This window comes from Ammodytes marinus (genome assembly GCF_949987685.1).
Source record: "Ammodytes marinus genome assembly, chromosome: 5".
NCBI classification, from domain to species: domain Eukaryota; kingdom Metazoa; phylum Chordata; class Actinopteri; order Uranoscopiformes; family Ammodytidae; genus Ammodytes; species Ammodytes marinus.
In genome coordinates this window covers 26721513-26733695 of record NC_137234.1, presented here as the reverse complement: position 1 = coordinate 26733695, position 12183 = coordinate 26721513, and the positions used below count along the sequence as shown (strand labels likewise).

The following is a 12183-nucleotide window of genomic DNA, read 5'->3' as shown; positions in this document are numbered from 1 at the left end:
GCCTCCAGCCACCACTGTAGTCCAGCTTTCCCAGTCACGCTGCGGTCTTACCAGCAGAGGGCGCCGTTTACCGTAGGGAAACATGACTGTAAATAAGACATATACAGCAGAAGAACATAGCCCATCTTTTAACACTTTAAGATTTATTTACACAAATTGTGTCTGTCCGGCTTTGTTTTAAAGTTTACATTTTACATATTTGTTAGTTACTTTATTACTAATAGTATTAAATTTTAGCACTCTGCACTGTAGCAGAATATTAATACTTATAACATATTTTGCTCAGAAATGTATATCACTAGGGGGCGCCCTTAGCTCAGTTGGTAGGACGTTCCATTGATCTGTTGATTGGAGGAATTTTCTAAAGGTTGTCAACAATGATAATGCAATGATGTTATGAATTCTAATAATTTTATTTAATTATAATTTTTTTCTTCATCTTATATTTTTTTTACCATTATTATTAATAGTATTGTAAGTATAGGATTGTTTTTCTTGTTTTTGTTTTGTTTTTTTGACTGTGTGTTGTATATAGGCCTATGTATGCAGATATGCATGTATGTTGGTGGAGGGAAGGAATATACGCACATTCTGTGTTCAGTGTGTTTATCGATGTATACCCATCCCAAATAAAGATGATGAAAAAAAATTGTAGCACTCCTAAAGTATTCACTTATGTAGGCCTAGGCCTACAAATACTACTGACCCTTTCCATTACACTCAATTTAGAGTCCAGCCATAAGCCATTTTATGGTAAATGTTCACATAGGCGGAAGAAGGAATAACAAATATAAAACCAACTAACCCTTAAAAGTAGAACTTAAGTCTAGTCTTGTTGTCTAAGTACAGACAAGTCTTCTGCCTCTCTCAGAGAACTGTAACAAATGAAATCAAGCGAGTCAGGTCCGAGTGTTTTATTGGCACATACAACTCACCGTTAAAAAAAAAAAGTTAATGGTAGAAGAATCAAAGTGTTATCAATCACTCAGACACAAAAGATGAACAACTGTTTTCAGGTTAACAGTGTCGAGTTGGCTACTTCATTTAGGACGACAGCATTTATATAAAATCACACAGATATATAAAAACATGACAGAAAAAAATAACTTTTATAAATGTGCGGACATTCTGCAATAACCTGATTCGGTTAATCATTGATCATGGGTGAACAACAGGCACTCAACAATGACGCTGACTAATCAGCCACAGCGATTCCTGATTGAGTCCATATGATTACCTTGTGACTTTGAGTCTTACTTACAAATGTTTATTTCACATAGATGCAATGCTCTAGGAGCAATCCATGAACTAACGGCCAGAAATAAGGCCACTCCATTACACTGTGTGCTGCAGAAAGTCTGACACCTCTATGTAATATTTCACCCAAAATCTTCCGTTCGATGTGAAGAAGGATTCTTTTTTTAAATGCACCTTTTCAAGGCTACAGAATGTGCATTTGATATTATTTTTTCTAATAAAAAGACACCTTGGATGGAGCAACTCTCAAAATGAAGACAGTGAAGATTTGAAGTATATATCCATACCAGTTCCAATGTGAGCCTCACTTCAGTCTTTTTGTAAGCACAGTTAGCCCCCAGAGACATCAGGACAAGATAACAGCAGTGGGACAATGGTATATATGGCATTTTAAATAGGGTAGCATCAGGACAATGACCGAGTGTCCTCAAAACAAGCAAAGGACACAGAGAAAGGGAAAAACTGAGGTCAGCTGACATGGCTCGGTTGGGTTTCCAGTATGTGTTTCAAAAAAGTTCAACAGAAACACACTTTATAGGTCTGGGGGCTAGATCACAGCAAGATGCTTGCATAAAGAATAAAATACCACACTGTAGCAACTTGATTTACTCTGGGGAGTGTTCTAAGGGGGGGCACAATACATGAACACGCAGCAAAACAATAATATACCAGGTCCAATAAAGAGGATTGAGTACAAAAAAAATAACAAGGAAGTGCTTCTCCATGTATAAAAAGGAGAAAATAAAAGCCAAAACGTCAAATCATTCTAGTCTATTTTTCAGAAACTTTAAATTGTGCTACCTTTGGTAAATATTCAATAATAATAAAGTATTACTTTTTTTCTGTTTTGGACTAAATTTGGAATGGATCATTTGATGCAGGAAAATGTTACCGAATACATACTTTAAGCATTTCAACTATTTCACTATATTACAACAACAACAAAATCCCTAGTCTAGTCTCTTTTCAGATTATTGCTATTACATCTCAACAGCAAAACAGTATCATGTAAGGCTGCTGACCATAGACACATGGTTAGGTATGGGGGACTGCATTGGAAAAGTTATCATTTAGATACGAGTTAGAGAGCTACAATCTACTGTTTTTAATCATGATCAATATTGTGTTCCTCTTTAAGCAAGCCTTGGGGATTTATTCAGATTTAAGTGCGTTAACCCACACAAGGTATCTTTTCCAAGTATATATGCATAGACAAAAGACATAGTTACATTGGCTAGGTTTTGGAAATGTGCTACCATCTAATGAGAACTATGCTCATGGTCCCTTTGATTCACCTCTCAATGCTCCATGTTACATTCAGTGGTTTCCTTCTTGTTGGTCATAAGTGGGCACACATTTAGGACAGTGCTTTTTCTATACGAGTAAACTGCTATGTGGATACTGAAGACAATGGTGACATACCTCCCTCTCTGCTTAAGCCTCTGTCCTATTAGCAGAACCATGATTTTCTTTATTTTATTATTTTAAGGGGGGGGGGGGATTACTACAACACCATGCCCTTGGCTGACACAAGTGGGCTGTTGTTGGACAGGACTGATAAAAACATTCCCTGCGTTCCAAATCACATACTCTTTTCTTTTTACTACACTACATACTAAAGTACAGAAGAGTTTTAGGGCTACAGGAGAGGGAAAAAAAAATCAGATATGGGAGATTTTTTTTTCATTATGTTGAGAAATGTCAAGAATAAAGATGAATACTCCAAAATGCTATTGGAGTTAGTGGGGCATTTATGTATTTTCAGCATACTACAATTGACGTGCATGTATTGGGACATCCTAAAACTTTTTTTGGCATACTAAATAGTAGGGAAGTATGGGAATTGGAACGCAGGGATTGTTATGAGAAAGCCCACACAGTTACAGATGTTGGTGGAACAGAGGCTAGCTAGGGAGGCTGGTCAAACTTCATTTTGGACCATAAGTTATGAGTAACTATTGGCTGGCCTGGTCATAACCTAATCACTTAACTAAATCAGGATGCACCACTACAAACTTCAGGAATGTCTCTTAAGAAACATTAGCAATGTGTATAGACATAGGAAGTCACTGTGGCATAACTGCCAAACATGACTATTTTAGTGAGAAAACAGTCCAGTTCTTTGTAAGGGTAAATAGGTCTTGCTTTGTTTTAATTTGATGAACGAAGTAATCTTGCACTTTTAAGAAGGCGTGGAGATAAGATGATGCAAAGCTTGCTTGGAATCTTTTTTTTTTGGTTTTTGGCACATTTTGTAATTCAACATGTTTTTTTGTGTTATTGTTGAGCTTTCACATTTAACATAATTATGAAACATGTTGATCCAGACACTGTATATGAGCAAGAGCTAACGTTAGCTTGGTCAGTGTGGTTCAGTCAGCGACGGAATAGACTGTAGTAAATACTTAAGTGAAAGCTTATTTCCGTCTTAAGGCTAGTTTCTGTGGCGCAGCTTGTTTTAATGTAGTGATGGTTAAACCTTGCCCTCAGTAAACACCTGAAATACGTTTGGACTTGCAAAGAGCTGGTGCAAGCAGCAGCTCTCTATAACAGCTCTCAGTTTGCCTTCATTGTTGCAGGCCTTGTGCGTCATTCGCACTGGAACCCACAATGAAAGTGTAGAGCACAACATCCTGAATGGCCACATACCCTTATAAAGACAATGAATCATCACAATACTCTTCTTCAACTTGAAGGCCTCACAGCGGGTTCTTCACGAGTGGATTTGTTGATCCATACAAATCATTTTGGATTGGGACTGCGTGGCCTATGGTCTTAATACATTTAAGATTCAACACCGACACCTCACTGCTTCACAATCTTCTGACAGAACAATTATACAACAGAGCAAAAAATGGCAAGATCAGATAAGCTTAGAATGGACTTATGCCTAAAAAAACAAATATGCCTTCATTTTGACCTTAAAATGGGTGTGTGGTTTTGTTGCAGTGTGTTTCCGTTACCCACATATCAAGACAATGTCTGTACAATTAGTACAACAATAAATTCACAGCAATTTCCAATCAGGAATGAGTGAGGGGAATGTGTGCGTCCCCCTCTTCTTAAACGTATCCCTTTTCTCTTCTTAGAAACGTCAGTACCCAGAACTCTGTTCAACAGATCCTCGCGGAAGGTCATTATCCAGTGACCATTTGAATGGAGACTAATAATCACGTCAACAATAATAAATAAATATGTGGAGACACAGGGATTTGGAAGAACAAAAGCAAAAACAAGGGAGTGGAAGGCAGCATCCTGCCAGAGTAAAAGTGAAGGAACGGATGGAGATGAAACTCTACTAGTGTGTCCTCTCCTGTGCTCATCTGGAGACACGCTGCATCCATCACATTGTCTTCATGATCATCTTCCACTTGGCAGCAGTAACTGTACTACTTCTGCTGTTGGCCATGGACTTGTTTAGGTCATTGTCATATTTTTATTATTTTTTCCAATGGCGACCCTTCCATACATGTTGGCCTCCAACACAGGCAACCACTTTCCAATGATGGTAGTCATTGTAAAAAAAAGTACAGTCAATGTAGTGCTGTTTTCCCCCAATAGTACACGTAGAAAAAGGTGGGCTTTTTTTCAGATCCCCCGCGGTTCAGCCATTGTACTGCTGCTGATAGCGGCGGTTGAGTTCTCGCAGCTCCTTCTCCCTCACCCTGCGCGCCTTGTTGGACTTGGTGGAGCGGCTGGAGCGCGTGGACTGGGCAGACTTGGTGCTGTGGCAGCGCGACGACGCCCTCTTCAGGAGGTTCTGAGAGATGCAGCGCTGCAGGTTCTTCATGGAGGAGGCGGCTGCCATGCTCACCACCCAGGGGTGTTTGATGGCCTGGCCCGCTGTCAGCCGCTCACTGGGGTCCACCGTCAGGATGCGCTCCACAAAGTCTTTGGCCAGGTTGGACACACTGGGCCAGGGCTACAGAGAGAGACAGAGAGAGAGAGAGAGAGAGAGAGAGAGAGAGAGAGAGAGAGAGAGAGAGAGAGAGAGAGAGAGAGAGAGAGAGAGAGAGAGAGAGAGAGAGAGAGAGAGAGACAGAGAGACAGAGAGACAGAGAGAGAGGGGGGAAGTTTGGAAGACTGGAAGTTTAATGGGCAATACTCATACAATACACTTTTCAAATAAAAGATGAACATTCTGAAGGTCCCCTCCAGACATGTTTTTATCTTATTTATGAAGGGAATAAAAAGGTTCTAAATCACCCTTGTAGAAGTTGCATAGTGGATTGGCTTCCAGACAAGTTGCAAAGTCACAATGGCATGCTTAGAGGTTAACTTCTTAAACTCAGATTTATGTTAAACGTATAGTTGAACTTTTTACATGTTGAGCACTTTGCCATAGCGTGATAATAAACAAGTCCCAACAAGCACACAGGACCTGCTCCCCTTGACTACCAGTGTTTGAGCTAAATGAACCTGACCTTTGCCCATTTCTGCATACAAAATGCACGCGCAGTTACAGGGATAGTTTCTGTCGCCTTTTCTTGAGCCGGTGAGTGAGGCAAACAGCTAAAAGTAAAAAAATGTTGCACTATTCCTTTAAATACTGAGGAAACTTCCCCTCTTTAGAGTCCAACTCTGAACAGTCAAGCTCAAACATCCCAGTGAAGAGACAGTAAGCTGACTCTTTTGAGTGGCGGGGGCTTCCCAGTGGTAGTTCTGACCACTGGACACAAGAGGGCAGCAGAGTGATATGAAGTACTGAAGTAAGGACAGTACTCTGAACTGACAGGCTTTTAGTCAGTTAGATGTTTGATTCATGCCAGTGACAATGTGATGTTAGTCTTAGGATAGTGTTGCAATCAGGCATTTATAGTAGTACATTTCATTTGCCTCTGCTAGACTGTGTATATGCGTTTTGCTTGAAGAGCGTTTCAAGTTTCCAAAAAACTAGATAATGTCCAATCAAATCTCCTGTGATGCTAACAAATGCAGTCCACTGTCTATTCTGAGACATGGACTGTTTAGTTCAATTGACTGGCAGTGAGTCTACCCCCTACTTAGACAGGATTGGGAATATCAACGCTTGCTTGTTTTACCCCCCCCCCACCCACACACACACACACACACACACACACACACACACACACACACACACACACACACACACACACACACACACACACACACACACACACACACACACACACACACACACACACACACACACACACACACACACACACACACACACACACACACACACACACACACACACACACACACACACACACACACACACACACACACACACACACACACACACACACACACAGTTTGTACATGATGTCCTGCTTGGCAACCAGCTTTGTTCTCAGTCTCCCGGTAGGCGTCTTACCCCACTCTTTACACAGCATGTAACTCACCAGTGTTGGCTAAAAGATACAGGACACATATAAGACCTTCAGACATACATTTCTCTTCTGCCTATAACAATGTGTGGCCTTTGATTAGTCCTGGGACTGGAGCTGTAAATGTTGAACAGTATTTACAAGACACATGTCCCCCAAGGGAAGCGTGCCCCACCTCTCACATAGTGGATCCTCTTCAGCCATGTGGCAGGACCCTCTGCCATGCACAGTAATAAAAGGACCACTTCATAAATTGAATGGTTCTAGTCCTTGGTCTGAGTCGTGTTCAACCTTTGCACAGGGTCACAGCATATTTATAGATGTTTTTAACCTTTTTTTCCTGCAATATTGATAGGGACAGACCGGGTACTTGGGGCTGAGAGAAATGTGTATGACGCGCAGCAAAGATCTGATGTAAATGGTAAGCTGCACCACTAGGCCGCCGTATGCTTCATCATTTTTAACCAAAGATCAACACTAATGCTAAACAAGGATGACAATACTTAGAGAAACACTTGTTATGCCTCTGTGCCACGGATAGCTGAAAGCCGGAGGCATTATGTTTTTGGGGTTGTCCGTCTGTACGTAGAGGTACGTCTGTCCTTCCGCACTCAGGACCATTCTTGTGATGGCAATATCTCATGACCGCTTTTCAAAAAACAAAATGCAAAAATGTCCACTGTTTCACAGATGAAGTGATAGGATTTTGGAGGTCCAAGGTGACCTTTCACCGTTTTGATTGATTCTTTTTTATTTATCTCGAACAATCAACATTATTTTAAAAAGAAGAGAAAAAATATCTGATAAAAACACAAAGATTGATTGAAAAATCTAATTATATCAAAGAACAAAAAAAGTAAAGGAAGGAGCGGGCAGAAGCGCAATGCTTAAATATCCCCGCCCCTACTTTACAGTATTATACTATACAAAATAAACAAGTTCAGGGTTAGGCCTGCAGGTCATACAAAAACCTAATCTTATTTCCGTGTGAATGCACTGTCCGAAGAACGCTTGGTTATTTCGTCAAACATGGCACAGACTTTTTACACTTTGATTAGAAGATAAACCGATTACATTTTGGAGGTCAAAGGTCAAGGTCACAGTGAACTTCTGTATCGTGAAACGCATTATATCTCATGAACACTTTGAGGCATCTTCTTCTGGTTAAGAAGTCTGGTTTACATTTCACATCCCACATAAAAACCTGAGATCATTCAACTACTTATCATCAAATATTACATAACGAATCAGCTATTATTTTGCGCTGGAGTGGCTCTCTGAAGTGGGGGCAAACATTAACCAAGGGCCCCTTTTGTGAAGGCTCACTGGCAACATAAACAGCCCACGCTACGAAACAAAAAGGAAGGAACTACTCAGCATTCTTCCAACTAGATACAACGATCGTGCATACATTTATTGTGCAGTCATACAGACACTTAAGAGGGAAAGGACGGTATGTCGGTGTGTGTGTGTGTGTGTGAGTGAGTGAGTGAGTGAGTGAGTGAGTGAGTGAGTGAGTGAGTGAGTGAGTGAGTGAGTGAGTGAGTGAGTGAGTGAGTGAGTGAGTGAGTGAGTGAGTGAGTGAGTGAGTGAGTGAGTGAGTGAGTGAGTGAGTGAAAGAAAGAAAGAAAGAAAGAAAGAAAGAAAGAAAGAAAGAAAGAAAGAAAGAAAGAAAGAAAGAAAGAAAGAAAGAAAGAAAGAAAGAAAGAGCGTGTGACAGATGTAACTCCTCCTCACCTCCCCAGAGAAGCTGTACTTCCCCTTGAGGATCTGCCGGTAGAGCCTCATGCGGTTGTCATCCTCAAAGGGCATGGTTCCACTCAGCAGGATGTAGGAGATGACGCCCAGCGCCCACATGTCCACAGCGTTGGTGTAGGGTTTCCTCACCAGGATCTCAGGGGCGATGTACTCGGGCGTGCCGCAGGTGGTCTTCATCAGACACTCGTCCCCTTTCTTCCTGCTGCTGGCCAGGCCGAAGTCTGTGATGATGATCTTGGAGTCTGCTCCCGGGTGGTAGTAGAGCAGGTTCTCTGGCTTCAGGTCCCTGTGGGTGATGCCCAGAGTGTGGAGGTACTTGACCCCGTCCAGCACCATCTGCAGGACCCGCGTGGCGTCCCTCTCAGTGAAGGAGCCGCGGGCGATGATGCGGTCGAACAGCTCTCCCCCCGTGGCTAGCTCCATCACCATGTAGACGCGCTCGGCCGTCTCAAACACCTCCATCAGCTGGATGATGTTGGTGTGGCGGACGCGGCGCAGCACGCACAGCTCCGACTCACACACCTCGCGGCCCTCGCGGTAGCGCGTCTCGATCATCTTGATGGCGTAGGGCTGCCTGGTGCTCTTGTGCTCCACGCGCACCACCCGGCTGAAGCTCCCGCGCCCTATCAGGGCCTTGATGTCGTACTTGGCCGTGACCCGCGGGTCAAACTTGGCTCTGTACTTGGCCACCTTCTTCCTCTGAGGGTCAGACAGGTCTGACGGGGTCTTGGGGGGCTGGGCGGAGGCTGTGGGAGAGGCAGCCTGGGCCTGGGCCTGATACGGGGAGGTGGAGCCCGCCTTGTTGGCCCCTCCCCCTGCCCCCGCCCCACCCGTCTTGCTCCTGGTGCCATCCCCTCGTATGAAGTGCTTATAGATATCTGTCTGAAGAGGTGGTGGAGGATCGACCTGAACACACAGCAACACAGATGCAGGTTACAAAGCAGTCAAAGAGATGGAAAATGTTACCGTTGGTCAGTTTCTTTCTTTCAGTTTGTAAATGCTGCCATACTGAGAAATACAGTGAGAATATTGCGGAGCTGATAGGCTCAATTAATTTTGTGTAAACTCACTTGGCAATGGCTTAACCGACATTTATATGAAACAGTTACGCACTATAGCTTTAACATTTGGAACATCCTTCAGTCATTGTTTTGTTTTTTGGTGCTGTGTTCGTTCCTTCAATATAAACTCTCAACGGTGTAATTGTTTATCTCAAGGGCAACCATCTGACCATTTATTTGATGGTTAAACATTTAATTGGGTGGAAATGAGAACTTTGGCCAGTAGTCGAAGGAGTAGAACGACAAAAGTCTATGTGGAGAAATTAAGAAAAAAATAAGTAATAATATGTAAAACACTGACTTAAGAGTGTCAATATTCTTTTTTTAAAGTTAACTGTTGATAGACAGCACCATGTTAGAATATCAGTTGTGTAAACAGTAGTAATGGTAGTACTGCTGCTATTGCTAACTGTAACATTGTTGTGATCTGTGTAGCAGCTCTTAATGTAATAACAGTCGATAATGTAAGACATTTCCATTAACGTAATAACATTTCTGAACCTATAACAATAATGTATTAGATTATTGGCAAAAGTGATCACGTTACTGGTTCAGACATTTTAATAGTTATAGGCAAGTGACTACATTAACAGCTATCATTAGATTAACAACTGAAAAATGTGATTGTTATTGCCAGTTATTAGCGGCTGCAACAGTTGGTAACGCTAGGATTACTGTTACGTGTCTCCACTGCATCATGCCACTGACCTTTTTGACCAGGTCCAACTGAACATCCCCCGGCGGCTCAGGGAGGACCTTACTGTTCCTGCACCCCATCACATCAGCTGGGGCGAGAGGCCAGCCAGCCACACAGGCCACCAGGAGCCCTGCCTCATCACCGCAACAGCTGCTCCCACTCTCTCAGGACATCCAGGCTGGACCCACACACAGGTGTCCTGAACAAAGCTGATTGCAAACACGCAAGTCCCAATGAGCTGGCATCAGCAGTCACACTTCCTCAACACATCCACTTTAAGAAGTCCAAGCGGTCATGAATATATTTTGGGCGAGCGCCTCGTGTGTCTTGGCTCCATCGGCAGGAGCCTTGCTTGTCTTTTTTGCTTCAGTGTTCTTTTATAGGCTTGTGGGAGAGTGCACAGTCGGCAGGCAGGCAGGGGGTACCTAAAGCCCCTGGAAGAACCTACCAGGGCCCCATTTCAGATGGCGTAATATGTTGGGACGTGTGAGAGAAAAAACGCACGAGTGCAGTTCATATGGAAGCTTGCGACACAGAAATGATTGATCGGGGAAGGGGAGTGTGGGGTGAAAGGGGGTCTCTCTTAAACAGGTTTAACTTGTACACACAGTTTCAGGGAGAGCTTCCACAGAAAATACGCTCATCAACTTTGCTTCGATCCACTGTTAGAAGCTGCAGTGTCAGCAGCAGCGGTCTTGCCACGGATCAGGCAGGCAGCCCCCCCCTGGAGAACCACAGGCTGGAGAACAGTGTAGGGCAGCTCTGAAACGCACAACAAAAAAGGAAATATGAATCTCCAGTGATTATGGTGGGGCTCACCAAAGACATGGGCTCTAGGTCTGAGTGTAGGCTGAATGCTGAATGACAGAATCAGCTTTCATTTAGGGCAAATCACTAATAAGCAGAAAAGGGCTGTAACAGATTGAACATTTTAACACTGAAGTTAAGAACCAGTTTTTGTATAGAAGGTGTGTGAAGAGGCCATATTGTGAAACCTTCAGCCAAAGATGACAGCCCTATTTGTTTTGAAATGGCAAAGAAGACAAGGGATAGCTTTGCCAGAATAGAAAAGAGCAGCCCCGTCACAGATGGTCCCTCATATCCCACTATCAAGAGTTAAAAGTCTGCATGGTGTGTAGGCTATGGTTAAAAACGTTCTAGATAAATTGTTTGATAATAGGCTATACTTGTTCAGTATAATATAACAAGACAAAATAAACAGAAACCTTTTTCCCAAAACATAATTTAAAGTGGTCAAACTATAGTACACGAAAAGCCCATTTATATTAGACATTTAATGTAAAACTGCATTAAAGTTATGAAGAAAATAGGGCAAGGCCCTTCTCATGTCAAAAACATAGTGGACCGTTACTTTTCGGCAACACTTGGGACAACACCGGGACAGTCTGAGAAAACTTCCACAAATGACCCCCCAATTATTAAGTGTCGACGTGACTCCAAACCTCACCTCTGTTTTACTTATCCGAGACAGCGAAGTGTCTGAGCATGCTAACTAGCCTGCTAGCATCAGGGCAGGACTCCCAACTTTGCCAAATCCAGCCTCCTCACCCCACTCTCACTCAGCTGGGCTCTCCATTTTCACCTCGTAGTTTCCCAACTTTGTTCCCGGTGACAAACAAGTCCAATCCATCCCTGTCTTTGTCGGCAGCATTTCGTGTCAACTCCGGAATTTCGCAATTTGTTCTGGAGATGAAGGGACAGTACAAAAACAAACAAAGTTTTCCCGTCGGTTGCTTTTCTGGACGCTGTTTTTCGACCGGGACAAACTTCCCACTGCCAGAGGAGCGAAGACAGACGTAATGTAGCACAGAGGTTCCGCTTAACATTTTCAAAATAAAGCATTAGTCGAGAAGTATCTAGCACTTTATGTGGAACTAAATGTTGATATCTATAGGCTATTGTGGTTTATTTTAGCTTGATTGCAGTCCAATAGTGATTATGCAGGCCTATATCTGAAACCAAATATCAGACAAAGGGTTAGGGGTTACTGTTAGGGTTAGGGTAACCCTACCCTACCCACATTGAAGCACGATAA

At 42.8% G+C, this 12183-nt stretch overlaps 1 protein-coding gene across 2 annotated transcripts; it reads right to left on the bottom strand.

Annotated features, from left to right (window-relative positions):
- Positions 1 to 905: 905 nt before the first annotated feature.
- On the bottom strand, positions 906 to 11794 carry pskh1 (protein serine kinase H1). 2 transcript variants are annotated; one of them, XM_080027456.1, is made up of 4 exons: positions 11731 to 11794; positions 10139 to 10889; positions 8349 to 9275; positions 906 to 5179 (listed from the first exon to the last, which is right to left on the bottom strand). In XM_080027456.1, the coding sequence occupies exons 2-4, from the start codon at positions 10205 to 10207 to the stop codon at positions 4862 to 4864; spliced, it is 1314 nt and encodes a 437-aa protein (XP_079883582.1). In that variant the 5' UTR covers positions 10208 to 10889; positions 11731 to 11794; the 3' UTR covers positions 906 to 4861. The 2 variants fall into 2 exon arrangements, with proteins under 2 accessions (XP_079883582.1, XP_079883581.1); XM_080027455.1 differs by having other exon boundaries at positions 11596 to 11783.
- Between the last annotated feature and the right edge of the window lie 389 nt (positions 11795 to 12183).